General features: G+C 46.4%; 1 protein-coding gene across 1 annotated transcript in view; it reads right to left on the reverse strand.

Moving 5' to 3' along the window:
* Positions 1–5,478: 5,478 nt before the first annotated feature.
* The window catches only part of LRRC36 (leucine rich repeat containing 36), a 45,274-nt gene continuing 35,962 nt past the window's right edge, over positions 5,479–14,790 (reverse strand). Inside the window, exons 12-14 of the mRNA XM_054048951.1 lie at positions 14,029–14,140; positions 8,701–8,815; positions 5,479–5,763 (exon numbers count right to left, since the gene is read on the reverse strand). Coding sequence (XP_053904926.1) covers positions 5,565–5,763; positions 8,701–8,815; positions 14,029–14,140 — 426 coding nt within the window. The 3' untranslated portion in view covers positions 5,479–5,564. The remainder of the gene's footprint in view (positions 5,764–8,700; positions 8,816–14,028; positions 14,141–14,790) is intronic.

Consider the following 14,790-nt stretch of genomic DNA (forward strand, 5'->3'; position numbering starts at 1 on the left):
GGCAGCAAGACGAGGCAAGAGGCTTTCCAGCCACCTTCTGATCAGATGACGTGGGTGGCTCAAGGGGACATGCTACACCCCTGCACTGGAAAACTGAACCCGGCACGTGGCAGAGCTCTGAGAAGGATTTGTAGGAACAGGGCTAGTAGCTGCATCTCATGGGTTTTTTAACTTTTGGGGAATGTGCCCCGCTAATTTGTACAGTGACTTTAGAAGAAGTTCAAACCACTTTCTCATAGACAATAAACTACACGTGCTCGCCGCTGATGTGGGAACGATGGCAGGGCATGTTGCTACTGTCTCCACCTGCAGTAGCATAGGAGAGCGTCAGCCCTGATTGCTCAGTCAGCACAGGTTGGCTGGAGGCAAGATGAAAGACCGGATAATGTAATCATGTTTCTTGAACAATGGAAATGATCACTTGAAGGCCAAGGGGTTCCCGCGTCACAGCCCCTTAAACAGGACGTACTCATGACATTTTTCACTGAGTGCACTAAGGCCTTACCCTCAACTAAGTGGCATTTCTGTTTTTTCCCATTTGTCTAAACTTTTGAATGCTGCAACTGATCAATTCCAAAATTTCAGGGAAAGTTCTAGACATTGGTGACCAGAACCCTACTGATTTTGGGGAAAATCAGAAAACGGAAAGAGGGGATAATGGGGCCCCATGAAGCCCCCACTGGCTCTTTAGCACAGCCACTGCCTCAGGCACCCCCTTCCACTGTCTATAGATCAAACAACTGGTTAAAAATGTACCAATACCCCATCTCAGCACTGCCTATCCTCCCAATAGAGTTTAAATGTTGAAATCCTGAGTGACTTATCACTCACCCAGAAAGATGACTAATGGTGAGGGGAAAGACCCCTGGCCCAGGGTGGAGGAAATAGGGTACTCTGGATTGGGGGGAGGAGAAGGGGAAATGGCAGAGTTAGATTGGGGTACCCTGGTATGGGGAGGGGGGGGGAATGAGGGACAGTCTCAGAGCCCCAGGCATGGCAGGGAAGGGGAAAGAGAGCAAGGGCTTAATGAAGGTTCACACAGAGCTCCTGCCAGGGGGGATTCCGCTGTGGGAGTGGGAGGAGCGTGGGCAGAGATGGGAGAATAGGGATGGGGGAGGGGAGAATGGGGGACCCTGGACTGGGGAGAGGGAGGCCACACAGTGCCCCTGGCCTGGGTAGGGGGAAGGTGGGAATGCAAAGGAAGGGGAATAGGGCACACAGAATTCCTGAGGTGGGGGGAAGAGATTGGGGGAGTAGGGTATCCGGGCATGCAGAGCAGCTAGTATGGGGGGGGGTATAGAATGGGGTGGAGGGAATGGAGCATATGGGGTGAAGTGGGAATAAGGGGCACAGAGCCCCTACTAGGGAATATGGGGCAGGGTCAGAGCTGTGAAGGGGCACGCAGACTTGCGGAGAAGCAGTGATAAAACCGGGCTGTTTGGCAGCGTGCAGGGAGGGGAGGTGGATGGGGTAGGGGGTATAAATAGGAAGAAGGGTTGGGAGGGTTTAGGCCAGTGGAACAGGGGGGAGATTGGGGGAGTGGAAGGGGAAGAGGAGATGGAGTAGGTGAAAGTGGGAGAGGTGAGGAGTAAGGGCAGAGGCCTAGTCACCTCCACATTCTTCCCTCCCCTGCCACTGTGCTGGGATCTGGAGTGCCTTCCCCTCTGAGATCTGAGCTCTGCTGCCTGTCCCCTATGCTGTGCTGGGAGCTGGGGGTCTGATCCCCTCTCGCTGCCCCCATATGTGAACCAGAATCTCCAAAGGACCCTACCCCTCTGGGAGGAAGTCTGAGCCCCCCTGCCCCATCCCTCCATGTGAGCTGGGATCTAGAGAGCGGGGGAGTATGAACCCCTCTCCCTGTCCCCCATGTGTGTGGTGGGATTGGAGGCCCTGCCTTGCTGCAGGAAGTCTGAATAATAGATTCCAAGGCCAGAAGGGCTCATTCTGATCATGTAGTCTGATCTCCCGTATAACGAAGAAAAACTAGGACATTCTCTGACAAAAAACTGTTAATGCAGAGTTTAAGGTTGCTCAGGAGTATCTCCTACCTTTCCAGAACTCTGAGTTCAGCAAAACTTAACCTCTGAAACCCAGGGAATAGAGAGTTAAGGTACCTGCCAATGCCACCTTAACTCTGCCCTCTGAGCAGTGTTGCTAAGACCTAGGTAAGACAGTGGTCCGAATGAGCTCTCCGTCTACTGCTGAACTGGAGGAAAAGACCTCGTGAACTGACCACACCAGATATATCTGTTAGTCTGTAAGGTGCCACAGGACTCTTTGTTGCTTTTTACAGATCCACACTAACACAGCTACCCCTCTGATACATATCTGCACAGACACATACATCTTGCCAAGGTGATCCATTTTGGCTGGTTTGGGTTAAAATTCACTAAGTCTTGGATGCAGAGGTAATGTTATCCCTCTTTGATGACTAAAGGGCAGCAGAACTGTACTTAATATGCCCTAATTGACGCATATTCGCTACGGTCACCATAACTGTAATCTCACTCACTGACAATGGGGGCAGGGAGCTCTCTCCGAGTAAAAAACAGAGGGGACAGGGCAGCTGTTACTAGTGGTGAGCCGTCGATTTAAGGGTCCTAGATACTTATGACATTCCAGGGTACAAGCCAGAGCACTGAGAGACTGTCCCCACTTGCCCTGCAACGTGGGCTGCCTCACAATGCTTGACTGCTGCAGCTCCCAACCTGGGCTTCTCACAGCCAGACACCCTGAGTGTCTGTGTGTAGCCATAGCCCGGGGCCAACAGCTCGGACCCTCTGACTGTAGGTGAGAAATTGCATGAGACCAGGATTATAATCGGTTACATTTTAGACACTGGAAAGTGTGCTTTATTTTGTTACATTTGTACCTATTTTCGGTCTCTATGATCTCTGCTTAGTATCACTTAACTCTCTGCTCTTTATTAATACATTTATAATAAAACAATAAGTTTACCTAAGAGTAGTTCTAAGGTAAGGAGCATGTCCTCAGCGGAGCTAACGGGCTAGAGCAGTGGTTTTCAAACTTTTTTTTCTGGCGACCCAGTTGAAGAAAATTATTGATGCCCGTGACCCAACAGAGCTGGGGATGAGGGGTTTGGGGTGTGGGAGGGGCTCAGGGCTGGGGCAGAAGGTTGGGGTGCGGGGGTGAGGGCTGCAGGGTGGGGTCGGGAATGAGGGATTCAGGTTGTGGGAGGGGGCTCTGGGCTGGGGCAGGGGGTTGGGATGTGGGAGGGAGTCAGGGCTTTGGGCTGGGGGTGCAGATTCTGGGGTGGGGCTGGGGGGATTAGGGTGCAGGAAGGGGCTCCAGGTTTGGGGGGGCTCAGGGCTGGGGCAGGGGATTAGGGCATGGGGTTGGAGTGCGGGCTTATCTCAGGTGGCTCCCGGTCAGTGGCGCAGCGGGGGTGCAGAGACAGGCTTCCTGCCTGTCCTGGCACCGTGGACAGTGCTGCACCCTGGAAGTGGCCAGCAGCAGGTCCGGCTCCAAGGCGGAGGTGTGCAAGTGGCTCTGCGCGGCTCTTGCCTGCAGGCACCTCCCCACAGCTCCCATTGGCCGGTTCCTGGCCAATGGGAGTACGGAGCCGGTGCTCAGGGCGAGGACAGCGTGTGGAGCCCTGTGGCCCCTCCACCTAGGAGCCGGACCTGCTGCTGGCTGCTTCCGGGTCGCAGCGCAGTGTCAGAAGAGGTAGGGACTAGTAGCCTGCCTTAGCCGGGCAGCACCGCTGACGGGACTTTTACCGGCCCGGTCGGTGGTGCTAACCAGAGTCACGGCGACCCAATGCCTTACAATCTGCGACCCAGTTCTGGGTCACGACCCACAGTTTTAAAACCACTGAGCTAGTGTGTGTGTGTACTGGCTCTTTGGAGGCACTGGACTTAACTTCTGTGAATGTCCAGTGAGAGGGACTGGACACTACAGAGAGAAAGCGGGTTTCGCTGAATGTTACTTACAAGGCAAAGTTAAGACTGGCAGAGTCTCAGAGTTTGCTGGTGTGGCACGGAGCTGGCGCACGGTTTAAGATCCAGCAAAATTCTCTTACTGAGGCAGAGAGGTAACACAGTGGCTTATGGTTCCGGGCTCCTTGAGGGAGGTGCCATGGGGCTCAAATGGGTTTTGTTTTGTAATTAAGAAGAATCCCTAGATATTGAACCCAGCCTTTGTTACTGCCAATACCAGCTGGCAGAAGGGTTACACATCTGCTACCTTTGTAGATAGTGCAGAATGTGCATTCAATAGGGCATATGCCCACTGTAGGACACAATCAAAGGCAAAACTTGCATGCAGCTGAGGTTCCTGTTCAGAGCACTACCTGCACCTGCCCTACACTCAGACACTGAGCCTACTCCATAAAACATCCCCCTCTCTCCTGCAATTTACACTCCTTTCACATTTGCACACAGGGTTCCTCTAACACAGCACTTTTATTTCTCCCCCACAACAGCCACACCGTACTCCCACATGCCACCTCACTGCCCACAATCCCCCTCAGTATCGCTACAGGCACAGCTACACAATTGAGTGCTGATATGAGGCAAACTGCATCCCTCAGGGTACACAAATATCCATTGCTTTTCATCACCCAGAGGTGACCATAATCACCTCAGATGATAATCACAGTTCTGCTAAGCTGCCCCAACCAAGCCCTCCAGCATTCAATACAGCTACACGTAACACAGTGAATGCAGCTAGAATGCATGCAGATAACTCCTATAGGCTAGTGCCAGCTCCAGGGGGCAGAGTTAAGGTTGCATTGGTGTCTACCTTTCAGGTGTTAAAGGCTGAATTACCTTAACTCTTTATTTCCTGGTTTTCAGCAGTTTGAGTTGTATTGAACTGGATGTTGTGGAAGAGCACAAGATACCACCGGGCAACCTTAACTCACTAAATCTTTCTCAGTGAACATACACTGGAATCGCCATCCCATAGCTGAAATGCAACCATCTCTAGGGTAGAACATGACAGCTGTTAGCAGCAAACAGCAACACTACAGGACAATTTAGGATGGGGGAGAGAAATTATTCTGTATTAAACTGAAATTGCAGAGGGAATAATTATCTGCAGATTATCATCCCAAATAAAATTTCACCAGGTCACTCCAAATTCTTGCAAAAAATGCCATGGGACATAACCTTGATTTTACACTTTATATCAAATATTGGATCTCCACCCAAACAGCCACCTAGCACGGGACACTGATTCAGTACCATTTCAGAGGAAATTGAATCCACTACTGAATCACCAATACTTCCTGAAGCGTGACTCTGTAGTATCTGCGAAGATCATACCTCCTTGGGATGGCAAGACTGCAGACTACCGTTTTATTATAAGGAGCCTTCTGTATTTTTTTGGGAAATCAATAAAGACAGCAAAACATAAGAATGCTAACACCAAGTGGTGCTTAAGATGCTAATGCAAGGTAAGATTAGAATGACAGTGAATTCACTTCAGTAAAAGTAGACATTAGACACATTTAAATACAGTTTGACATCTCATATTGTACTTAAATGGAAAAGAACATAATCCATATAACATTAAATATGTGAAGTGACGCCATGTTTCCTTTAGAGAGGAGAATTGCTTAATTGCTCTGCATTACCATACTGACTATAGCCATGAGCTGATACAGGAGGAGTTCTTTCTAAGGGAGGCGATCTCTCACGAATGGTGAATTTCTCAGAAGAAAGCGTTGTTTTTACTGAATTAGGACTGTGCTCTTTATTCAGCTGTTGCAGCAGGAAGTTGTTTGTGGACACTAAAGACCTGGGCAAGATGGCGAAGAGGTGGTTAAAATGATGCATAAGCATGCATTCATCTGAATGAACTCTGCTAAGCTGTGGAATGTATTCCCTGCAATGAGATACTAATTTCCATTTCTTCAAATTCATAGCAAACGAAAAGTTAAAATGAAGTGTGTAGTTCATGCTTCTGTGTTTCAAATCGATTATAATAGCAATCACACTTAAGGTTCCATTTATAAATAGTTTATAAGGGGCTAAAATGATTGATGTTATAAACTTGTTACAGGCATAAGTAATGTGTTATGGACAGCTACAAGCACATCAGTAGAAAGAGTTGTACTGTAGATGATTCATAGATTCTAGGACTGGAAGGGACCTCGAGAGGTCATCGAGTCCAGTCCCCTGCCCTCGTGGCAGGACCAAATAAATGTCTATCAGGGATGGTCTAGACAGTATCTAACCTACTCTTAAATATCTCCAGAGATGGAGATTCCACAACCTCCCTAGGCAATTTATTCCACTGTTTAACCACTCTGACAGTTAGGAACTATGATAATAAGAAACCTACTGACCTGATGGGCAATTGATTAACCACCCATTAGAACACATGGGACTAGATTCACAAAAGTGGTCTGTTCACACCTGTGAATATATTAAATCCACTACTTCCATATCAGAGCAATTTTCCTGTGCCGTCGAGAACCGCTCTGGAATGTGTGCCTTTGGTTTTCTACATATGTATCTAGGATATGCTAGTACGATCTGTCACCACATGCTGATGCATGCAAGCTACCTCTTTTTTGTTTGTTTGTTTGTTCTGATCCTTACACATGGTAGCTACATGTCTGAGAGTTTCCTAGCGTCACACGACCTCTATTATGGTCATTTTAGGGTTCAGTAAGGAACAGCCTGTCTTCTTCCAGTGACTGATTACGGTTTCAAAGAAGGAAGGAGTAGTTTGTAGTACCAATTTAGATTGGTGCAATGTGGTGAAAACGCTAGAGAAATGTCGATCGACTACATTAGGCTATGGTAACACTACAGCGTAGGGTTGTACCATTGTACTGCTGTTAGTGCAGACACTTGAAGCTGATGGGAGAGACCTCTCCCATTGACTTAATTAATCCACCCCCAACGAGTGGCGGTAGCTACGTCAGCGGGAGAAGCTCTCCTACCAACATAGCGCTGTCCACACAAGCACTTAGGTCGGTGTAATTTACGTCACTCGGGGGGGTGGCTTATTCACACCCCTGAGTGACATAATTTATACTCACCTAAACTGTAGCGTGTACATAGCCAGTGTCTAATTAGATTGCTTCTCAGTTTTCAGAGTCACTGTTACAATGAATAAGTGTGCTATTTTATATGTCCATAATATGAACGCAGGATTGTCTCTGGGTTTTTGGTTGTTCTATGAGCTGTTGTACGAGATCAGAGTTGTATGGGTCACTACAAAAACTAAAAACTAATTTCCCCATGCTAATTTCCCCCTACTGTTACTCACACCTTCTTGTCAACTGTTTGAAATGGGCCACCCTGATTACCACTACAAAAGTGATTTTTTTCCTCCTGTTGATAATAGCCCACTTTAATTGAATTGTCTCATTAAAACTGACCCCCCACTTGGTAAGGCAACTCCCATCTTTTCATGTACTGTGTGTATATATATCTTCCTACTGTATTTTCCACTCCATGCATCTGATGAAGTGGGTTTTAGTCCACAAAAGCTTATGCCCAAATAAATGTTTTAGTCTCTAAGGTGCCACAAATACTCCTCGTTAAGATTACTTGAGTGACATCAACTGTAAAGTTCTTTACTTTTAAAGTTTAGCTGATTTTTTTTTATGTAACCTTAATTTTGATTTTTTTTCCAGGCTAATACGTTTGTATTTGAAGAAAACTACAGTATTCATTCATTTAACCAATTTAGAATTAGAACCTGCTTAACGAAGTGTGGCTTTGGCCTATTAAGGTATTTAAGAACTGCTCACCGTCAGGAGTCCCTGACAAACATATGAGCTGTGCAAACACACCGGTGATGCTGGGCTGAGCTTGTGAAGTGTGCCTGGGGCCATGAGGAGTTCAGAACTCCATGCCGGCTTTAGATACATGAGGAAATTGTTTTGAACACACAAATATTTTCCCCCTGAACTAATCAAAGCCTTCACCAAGGTCAAAACATATTTGGATTTTTAGTTCAAGACATTTTGGAAAATGTGTAAGTGAGATCATCAAATGCTTTGTCAGATTTGCCTGAACCTCTGTGAAAAATCCTCCGCTGTTTAAAAGTTCATGCTTCTAAAATCAATCTGCCTGAAATGTCACTTTTGATTAAAAACCAGGCTTATAATGAAAATCATAGTAGCTCACCCCACCCTATGAAGAAGTCAATCATGTTTCTACAAATATACAGTGGAGACAATATAGTGACACAGTGCGAGTCATCGTAATCTAGGTAGATCCCATTTTTAGAAAAGGAGATGAGCCTAAAACCCAATTTGATTTAACGAGTCAGAACTATTTCCCCCCCACCCCCCAATGCACTTATGTGTAGCCTGAATTTCAGAGGTGTGGAGCATACTTTGTTCTCACTGACTTCAGTGAGAGCTGTGTGTGTGAGACCAGGACATTTGAAAATGAGACTTTCTGCAAAAAGTCTCTAGGCAGGTTTATACTTAAAGCGCTGCAACGGCGCAGCTGTAGTTTCAGTGAAGACCATATCGACGCCGACGGGAGGGCTTCTCCTATCAGCATTGGTACTCCACCTCCCTAGAGCTGGTAGCTATGGTAACGGGAGGACTTCTCTCTGTCTACACCAGTGGGTAGGTCAGTTTAACGGAGGTGCTCAGGGGTGTGGATTTTTCACACCCCTGAGCAACGTAGTTATACCAACCTAATTGCTTACTGTAGACCTGGCCTCCATGTGTGTGGAACTTCTACATCATACCGTTCATCATACCTCTGACTCTCCTGTAGAAGATGCACAGTCTCCTGCAGTTTCTTATGTTGTTTTAATTCCAGAGTTAAGTACTCTACTTGGACACTCAGCTGCTCGTTCTTATGTAGCAACTCATCTAAAAGAATTACAGTGAGTTGGGGTCAGCAAAATACAGAGCTGTATGCCTGAAAATGCATTTTAAAATACGTAATTCACATTATTAATAGTAATGATAGAACCTCTGAGTAGAATGAACTACTAGTAATTATTACTACTACTACAGGGTTGCACATTTTGTAGCTTCTGTAGGCCAAACTCATGGAACAAACCAGGGGCTCCTTGCATCTTGCCACTCCAACTCACAAGCTCCATGTGTCCCACGTGCTTCCCTCTCCATCATGCCACTGTCTCCCATTCTTCTCGTCCATGCTAGAGTCTACGTGTATCCCTCATACCCACATTCTCTCCACCCATGACAGGGTTCTTTGTTCCCCCCCCCGTCCTCCGCCAGGCCCAGGGTTTCCCACTCTGCCCCCTGCCAGGGGCTCAGTGTGCACGTCCCATTCTTTCCTTCCACCCTCGCCATTTGTCCTCTTTCTGTCTGGTGATAAGTCATTCAAAATATCAACCCGTTAAAGTCTATTGGGAAGATGGGCAGAGATGAGATGAGGTATTGTTATCCTGGAAAGTGTTAACCAGTTCTTTGATCTCTAGGTAATTACAGAGGCGCTTGAAGCCGTGGTTCTGCTGCACAGAGGAAAGGGACTCCATATGTCTCCCATTTTTTCCCTTTCTCGTTTTCTGATTTCCACCAAAATCAGTGTAGTTCTACTCAGCTGGCTGTGACGTTCAAAAACTGTGTTACAGACAGAGAACTGCCATTAAATTGAATGTAGAACTCAGCCTGTTCTTTTATTTGATTATTCTAATTCACGTTTCTAAGGGGATTTTCACCAAAGTTCCTAGATTCTATTTTAAACAAACTGAAAAATAATCTATGATCCCTCCCGAGGAGGAGTCAGTTCTGGAATTCCAGATTTTATGAGTAATTTGATCTAGATTCTAGGTGCATTATTTCAGGAGCAACTGCTAGGGCCATTTTAGGGTTTGTCTGTTAAGGAATTGCCTACATTCAAAGAGGAGCCCCACAGCCTAATCTGCTCGTTCCAAACTCTGGGCTCAGCCAAATCGTTGGTGTTATCAAATTCCACAACCAAAGTCAGGCCCTGCAGTAAAGCAGATGCTTACAAGTTCACTGTCCGGTACATGAACTTGGCAAAGCTGTTGCTAGCATAGTAGGCACTAGATATTTGTGTAAATATATTCCAGCTAGTACAGATACATCCCAAACTAGTACCAGATAAGAGAGGTTGACAACATAATGAAGAGGGATGTTTTGTCCAAGATATCAGGAACAAGGGGAGGTAACAAACAAATGCCATGAAATGTGTAAGTTGTGTACGTTAGTTTTTTTTTTAGCCTATAAATGTTGGGGTACTTTGCCTTGATTCTTTGTTCAGCTGAGGTGGCGGCAGAAAGTCCAGCTGCTGACTGAGCCGTTCCTTGACACAGAGCACTCATGTGTTAGCCTACCTGTAACCACCGAGCCAGGGCCCTAGGACTGTGTCTTGATGGCAATAAACCTGGCCGAGTGCCTGTGTCACTGAACCGTGCCTGTGGTCTGTCTTTGAGTGACAGTGCAGCATTAGTTCAGCAGGCTGCGATATCTGCTAATAACATTGAATTTCAAGGACAGAAGCACTGAGCAGCCTGTACAGTGCTACCGAGGCAACAATATTCCAGCCCCCAGCACTTAACCACGCTGGGTAGTACTATCAAGATCTGCTGAACCAGCTGTCTGCGCAGAGCTGGGAAAGCACACGGAAAGCACACACAAACACGCAAGGCAATTGACGACAATACTCTATCACTAACGAGTTAAAGGGTGGAAATACAATTAATACCCCTCATCATGGGTTCATATAAAATAGATCTTATTAAATGAACTCAATATACTTTGACAGGATTTAAAGTCCAATTGTTAAGAATAATTGTGTTGATAAATGAATTTTAATATGGCCAAGTTCAAGATCCTACATCTAGGAACAAAAAATGTAGGCCACAGAATGGGTGACTGTATGCTAGAAAGCAGTGACCCTGAAATTAATTTAGGGGTCAATATAGATGAAAGAACAGGAGTACTTGTGGCACCTTAGAGACTAACAATTTATTAGAGCATAAGCTTTCGTGGGCTACAACCCACTTCTTCGGATGCATATGGGTTGTAGCCCATGAAAGCTTATGCTCTAATAAATTTGTTAGTCTCTAAGGTGCCACAAGTACTCCTGTTCTTTTTGAGGATACAGACTAACACAGCTGCTACCCTGAAACCTGTCAATATAGATGAAGTTTATGTTTAACTGGTTAAGTGTGATACTGTGCTTAAAAAAGGGCTAGCAGAATATTTAGATGTATTAACTGGCAAATACTTAGCAGGAGCACGGTTGTGGCATCACCTCTATAAATGACATCGGTAAGGCCATTATTGGATAGTGTGTCCAGTTCAGGTTTTCACACTTCTAAAAGGATGTTGTATATTGTGAAAAAGTGCAGAGAGCTCAGAGAAGAACTATAGGAACGGTTCGAAGTCTGGAAAACATGCCTTACAGCAAGAGGCTAGAGGGGTTAAATCTATTTCACTTATTAAAGAGAAGAGGTGATTTAATGATGAGTTGTAAGTACCTACAAAAGAAGACTTTCTGATATTAGAGGACTCTGTAGTCTAGCAGACAGGCAGAACAAGATCCAATGGCTGGAAGTTGAAGTCAGTGAAGGTCAAATTGTAAATAAGACAAATTTAACAGCAAGGGTGATTAATCATTGGAACAGAGTACCAAGGGATGTAGTAAATTCTCCATCATTTGAAGTCTAAGTCAAGACTGCATGTTTTTCTAAAATGTATGCTGTGGTTCAACCACAAATTGTTGGGTTAGAAGTAGGAATCACTGGGTAGAATTCTAGGGCCTGCTTCAGAAGGTCAGATTGGATGGTCAGACCCTTCTAGCCTTCATCTATGAATCTGCCTGAGATGAGATTGTGGCTACTACCAGTATTACTGGCCACTGATCTCATGTTGGGGAGCATGAGTTTAAGCTTAATCCCACTGCCGTCTGGTGCATTATCCTCTGTGGGATAGAGACAGGTCAAAGCTATCTGATATGTGGAAAGGTATTCCCTCACTTAGTCCTGACAGGAATTAGGGAGGTCCTAGGGTTCTCAGAGTGTCTGTCCTCTGGTGCTATTGTTCTAATGTGTTTCCTGATCCCTACATTTATAGCAATCTTGTTCTGGTTGCCCAATCCTCTGATGTGCCCCAGAAGAGGCACATGTGACACAGCTGGTCATCAGCATAGTGCTTCATTAGTTGTGCAGTGGTAATATTTGTATGCACTAAATCACGTTAGATGCCTGTGACAGTCCCTCAGACCTGAGAAACTCACTAGACCGAACACAGGTCTTGTAGGGTATTTGTTCATAAGAGGCAACATGTAAGGTATCTACATAAAGCTCTTAACTTACCAAGACTCATTATCAGTGTTCCCACCTAATTTTTCCCACACATGTGTAGAATGAATTTTGTTATGTGCACCAATATGGAGGTGGTGTGAGACATCACCTTCATATTGGTGCACATAACAAAATTAATGTGGTGGGGCCGAGGGGTTCGGAGTGTGGGAGGGGGCTCAGGGCTGGGGCAGAGGGTTGGGGGGCAGGGGTGTGAGGACTCCGGCTGGGGTGCAGGCTCTGGGGTAGGGCCGTGGATGAGGGGTTTGGGGCGCAGGAGGGTGCTCCGGGGCTATGGCGGGAAGAGAGGACTCCCCGCAGCTCTCTCTCCCTGCAGAAGCACCTGGGGCTGGGGGTGGGGAGGCGCCTCTCCCCGCCACGGCAGCTCTGGGGCTGGGGCCACAGGATAGGCGCCTGGCCCCTGCAGGTCCGGTCGGGGCTCGGTTCAGGGTGGGGTTTGGGTTTGTGAAGGGGCTCCCTGTGACAGGGCTGGGCTGGGCCGGGCCGCTGCAGCTGGGTCCAGGCCGGGCCACCCGGGTTCTTTTTTTAACTAACTATAGACGGAAATCATATACGGGTATTGAGAGAGACTTGCAGAAGCAAGGATAGGGCGCTCCAACAACTATCACAGGAGGTAGGAAGAAACTGAGGAGGGCCTGGGGCAGCTCGGCCCTTTATACCTGCGCGATGTGCAACAGCAGAGGGTGCTCAGGCTGTCCCAACAGATACTGCTAAGGGTAAAAACTCTCTGCCAACTGTGCACTCCAGTGCACAAACACCTACAGTGGAATGGACATGTGCAATCACTCAAAGAAGAACCGACTTAATAGGTACCTTTCCTAACTCATAAATAAGTGTAGCCCCTAGTTCATGTTTTACGTTTGTTTATTTGTTTCTATCACACTCTTGTTTATAGCTGAATCTCTATTCCTTCTTAAATAACGAACATAAGAATGGCCCTACTGGGTCAAACCAAAGGTCCATCTAGCCCAGTATCCTGTCTTCTGACAGTGCCCAATGCCAGGTGCCCCAGAGGGAATGAGCAGAACAGGGAATCATCAAGTGATCCATCCCCTGTCGCTCATTCCCAGCTTCTGACAAACAGAGGCTAGGGACACCATTCCTGCCCATCCTGGCTAATAGCCATCGATGGACCTATCCTCCATGAATTTATCTTGTTCTTTTTTTAACCTTGTTATGGTCTTGGCCTTCACAACACCCTCTGGCAAGGAGTTCCACCTTTTTCTTGTTTTATTACAAGTGCTGTGTGGTAGACAGGAGCAGTGATTTAAGGTAAAATTAGTAAGCTACTCCTTCGGGAGCAGAAGATCTGGGATTTCTATGAGTAGCCTCTGGCAGGGGGTGGTTATCAGAGGGGGATGTTTCAAGAGGACTCGGGGACTGGCGTGCCCCTCTTGTTAACCTGCAAGATGAAGCCAGGGCTGGCATAGTCCAGGGGAGAACGCGTGAGTGGCTGAAAGTTAACACCCAGTTACCACAAGCAAGACTCCCTCAGGCTAGAGGCAGGGGGGTAACAGTGACTCACAGTCCTGGGCACCCCGACAACCATCACAACACCACTAATTAGATGCTACAGCCTTTCTGGCTGAAAACAGATCCTTCATTTCTCAGGGTATTAGTGTTGAGCAGCATCTAAACAAACACTTGGACTTATTTCTAATTCTTCAGAGCTGCAATAACAGCACTTACTGGCAAGGAGAAAAGAATAATTCAGACACGATCCTATTCCATATAATAAGCCAAAACCGAGCCTTGTGAACCTACCGTAAGTGAGTGAGTGAGTCCCACTGAAGCAATAATTAGAAGCAGCACTATAGTCCACTTCCTGTAACTGGGAAGATGACCCATGGCTCTCCTCCTGCCCCTTGGCTTGCTGCTGTTTCACACAGTCCGGAATTTGACAAAACAAAAACGGTTGAAAAATCAAAACATGTTAAGAGAAATTAAATATTTTCCTACAGTCTGATCTAACGTCCACCAAAGCCAATAGGTTTCAGAGGAGTAGCCGTGCTGGTCTGTATCAGCAAAAACAACGAGGAGTACTTGGGCATAAGCTTAATTCCAGTTCTGCAGTTTCTCGTTGGAGTCTGTTTTTGAAGGTTTTTTTTGTTGAAGAATGGCCACTTTTCAGTCTGGAATTAATTTGCAAACTCGACACCATCAAATTAGGCCTGAATAAAGACTGGGAGTGGCTGGGTCACTACAAAAAGTAATTTTCCCTCTGTTGATACTCACCCCTTCTTGTCAACCGTTAGGAATGGGCCACATCCATTTTGACTGAATTGGCCTCATTAGCACTGACCCACCACTTGGTAAGGCAACTCCCATCTTTTCATGTGCTGTATATTTATACCTGCCTACTATATTTTCCACTCCACGCATCTGATGACGTAAGTTCTAGCCCACAAAAGCTTATGCCCCAATAAATTTGTTAGTCTCTAAGGTGCCACGAGGACTCCTCGTTGTCAAAGCCAATAGGAGTCTTTCCATTGGTTTTGATGGTCATTATATCAGGCCCTTTGTGCA

The sequence above is a fragment of the Malaclemys terrapin genome, chromosome 14, assembly GCF_027887155.1.
Source record: "Malaclemys terrapin pileata isolate rMalTer1 chromosome 14, rMalTer1.hap1, whole genome shotgun sequence".
NCBI lineage: Eukaryota > Metazoa > Chordata > Testudines > Emydidae > Malaclemys > Malaclemys terrapin.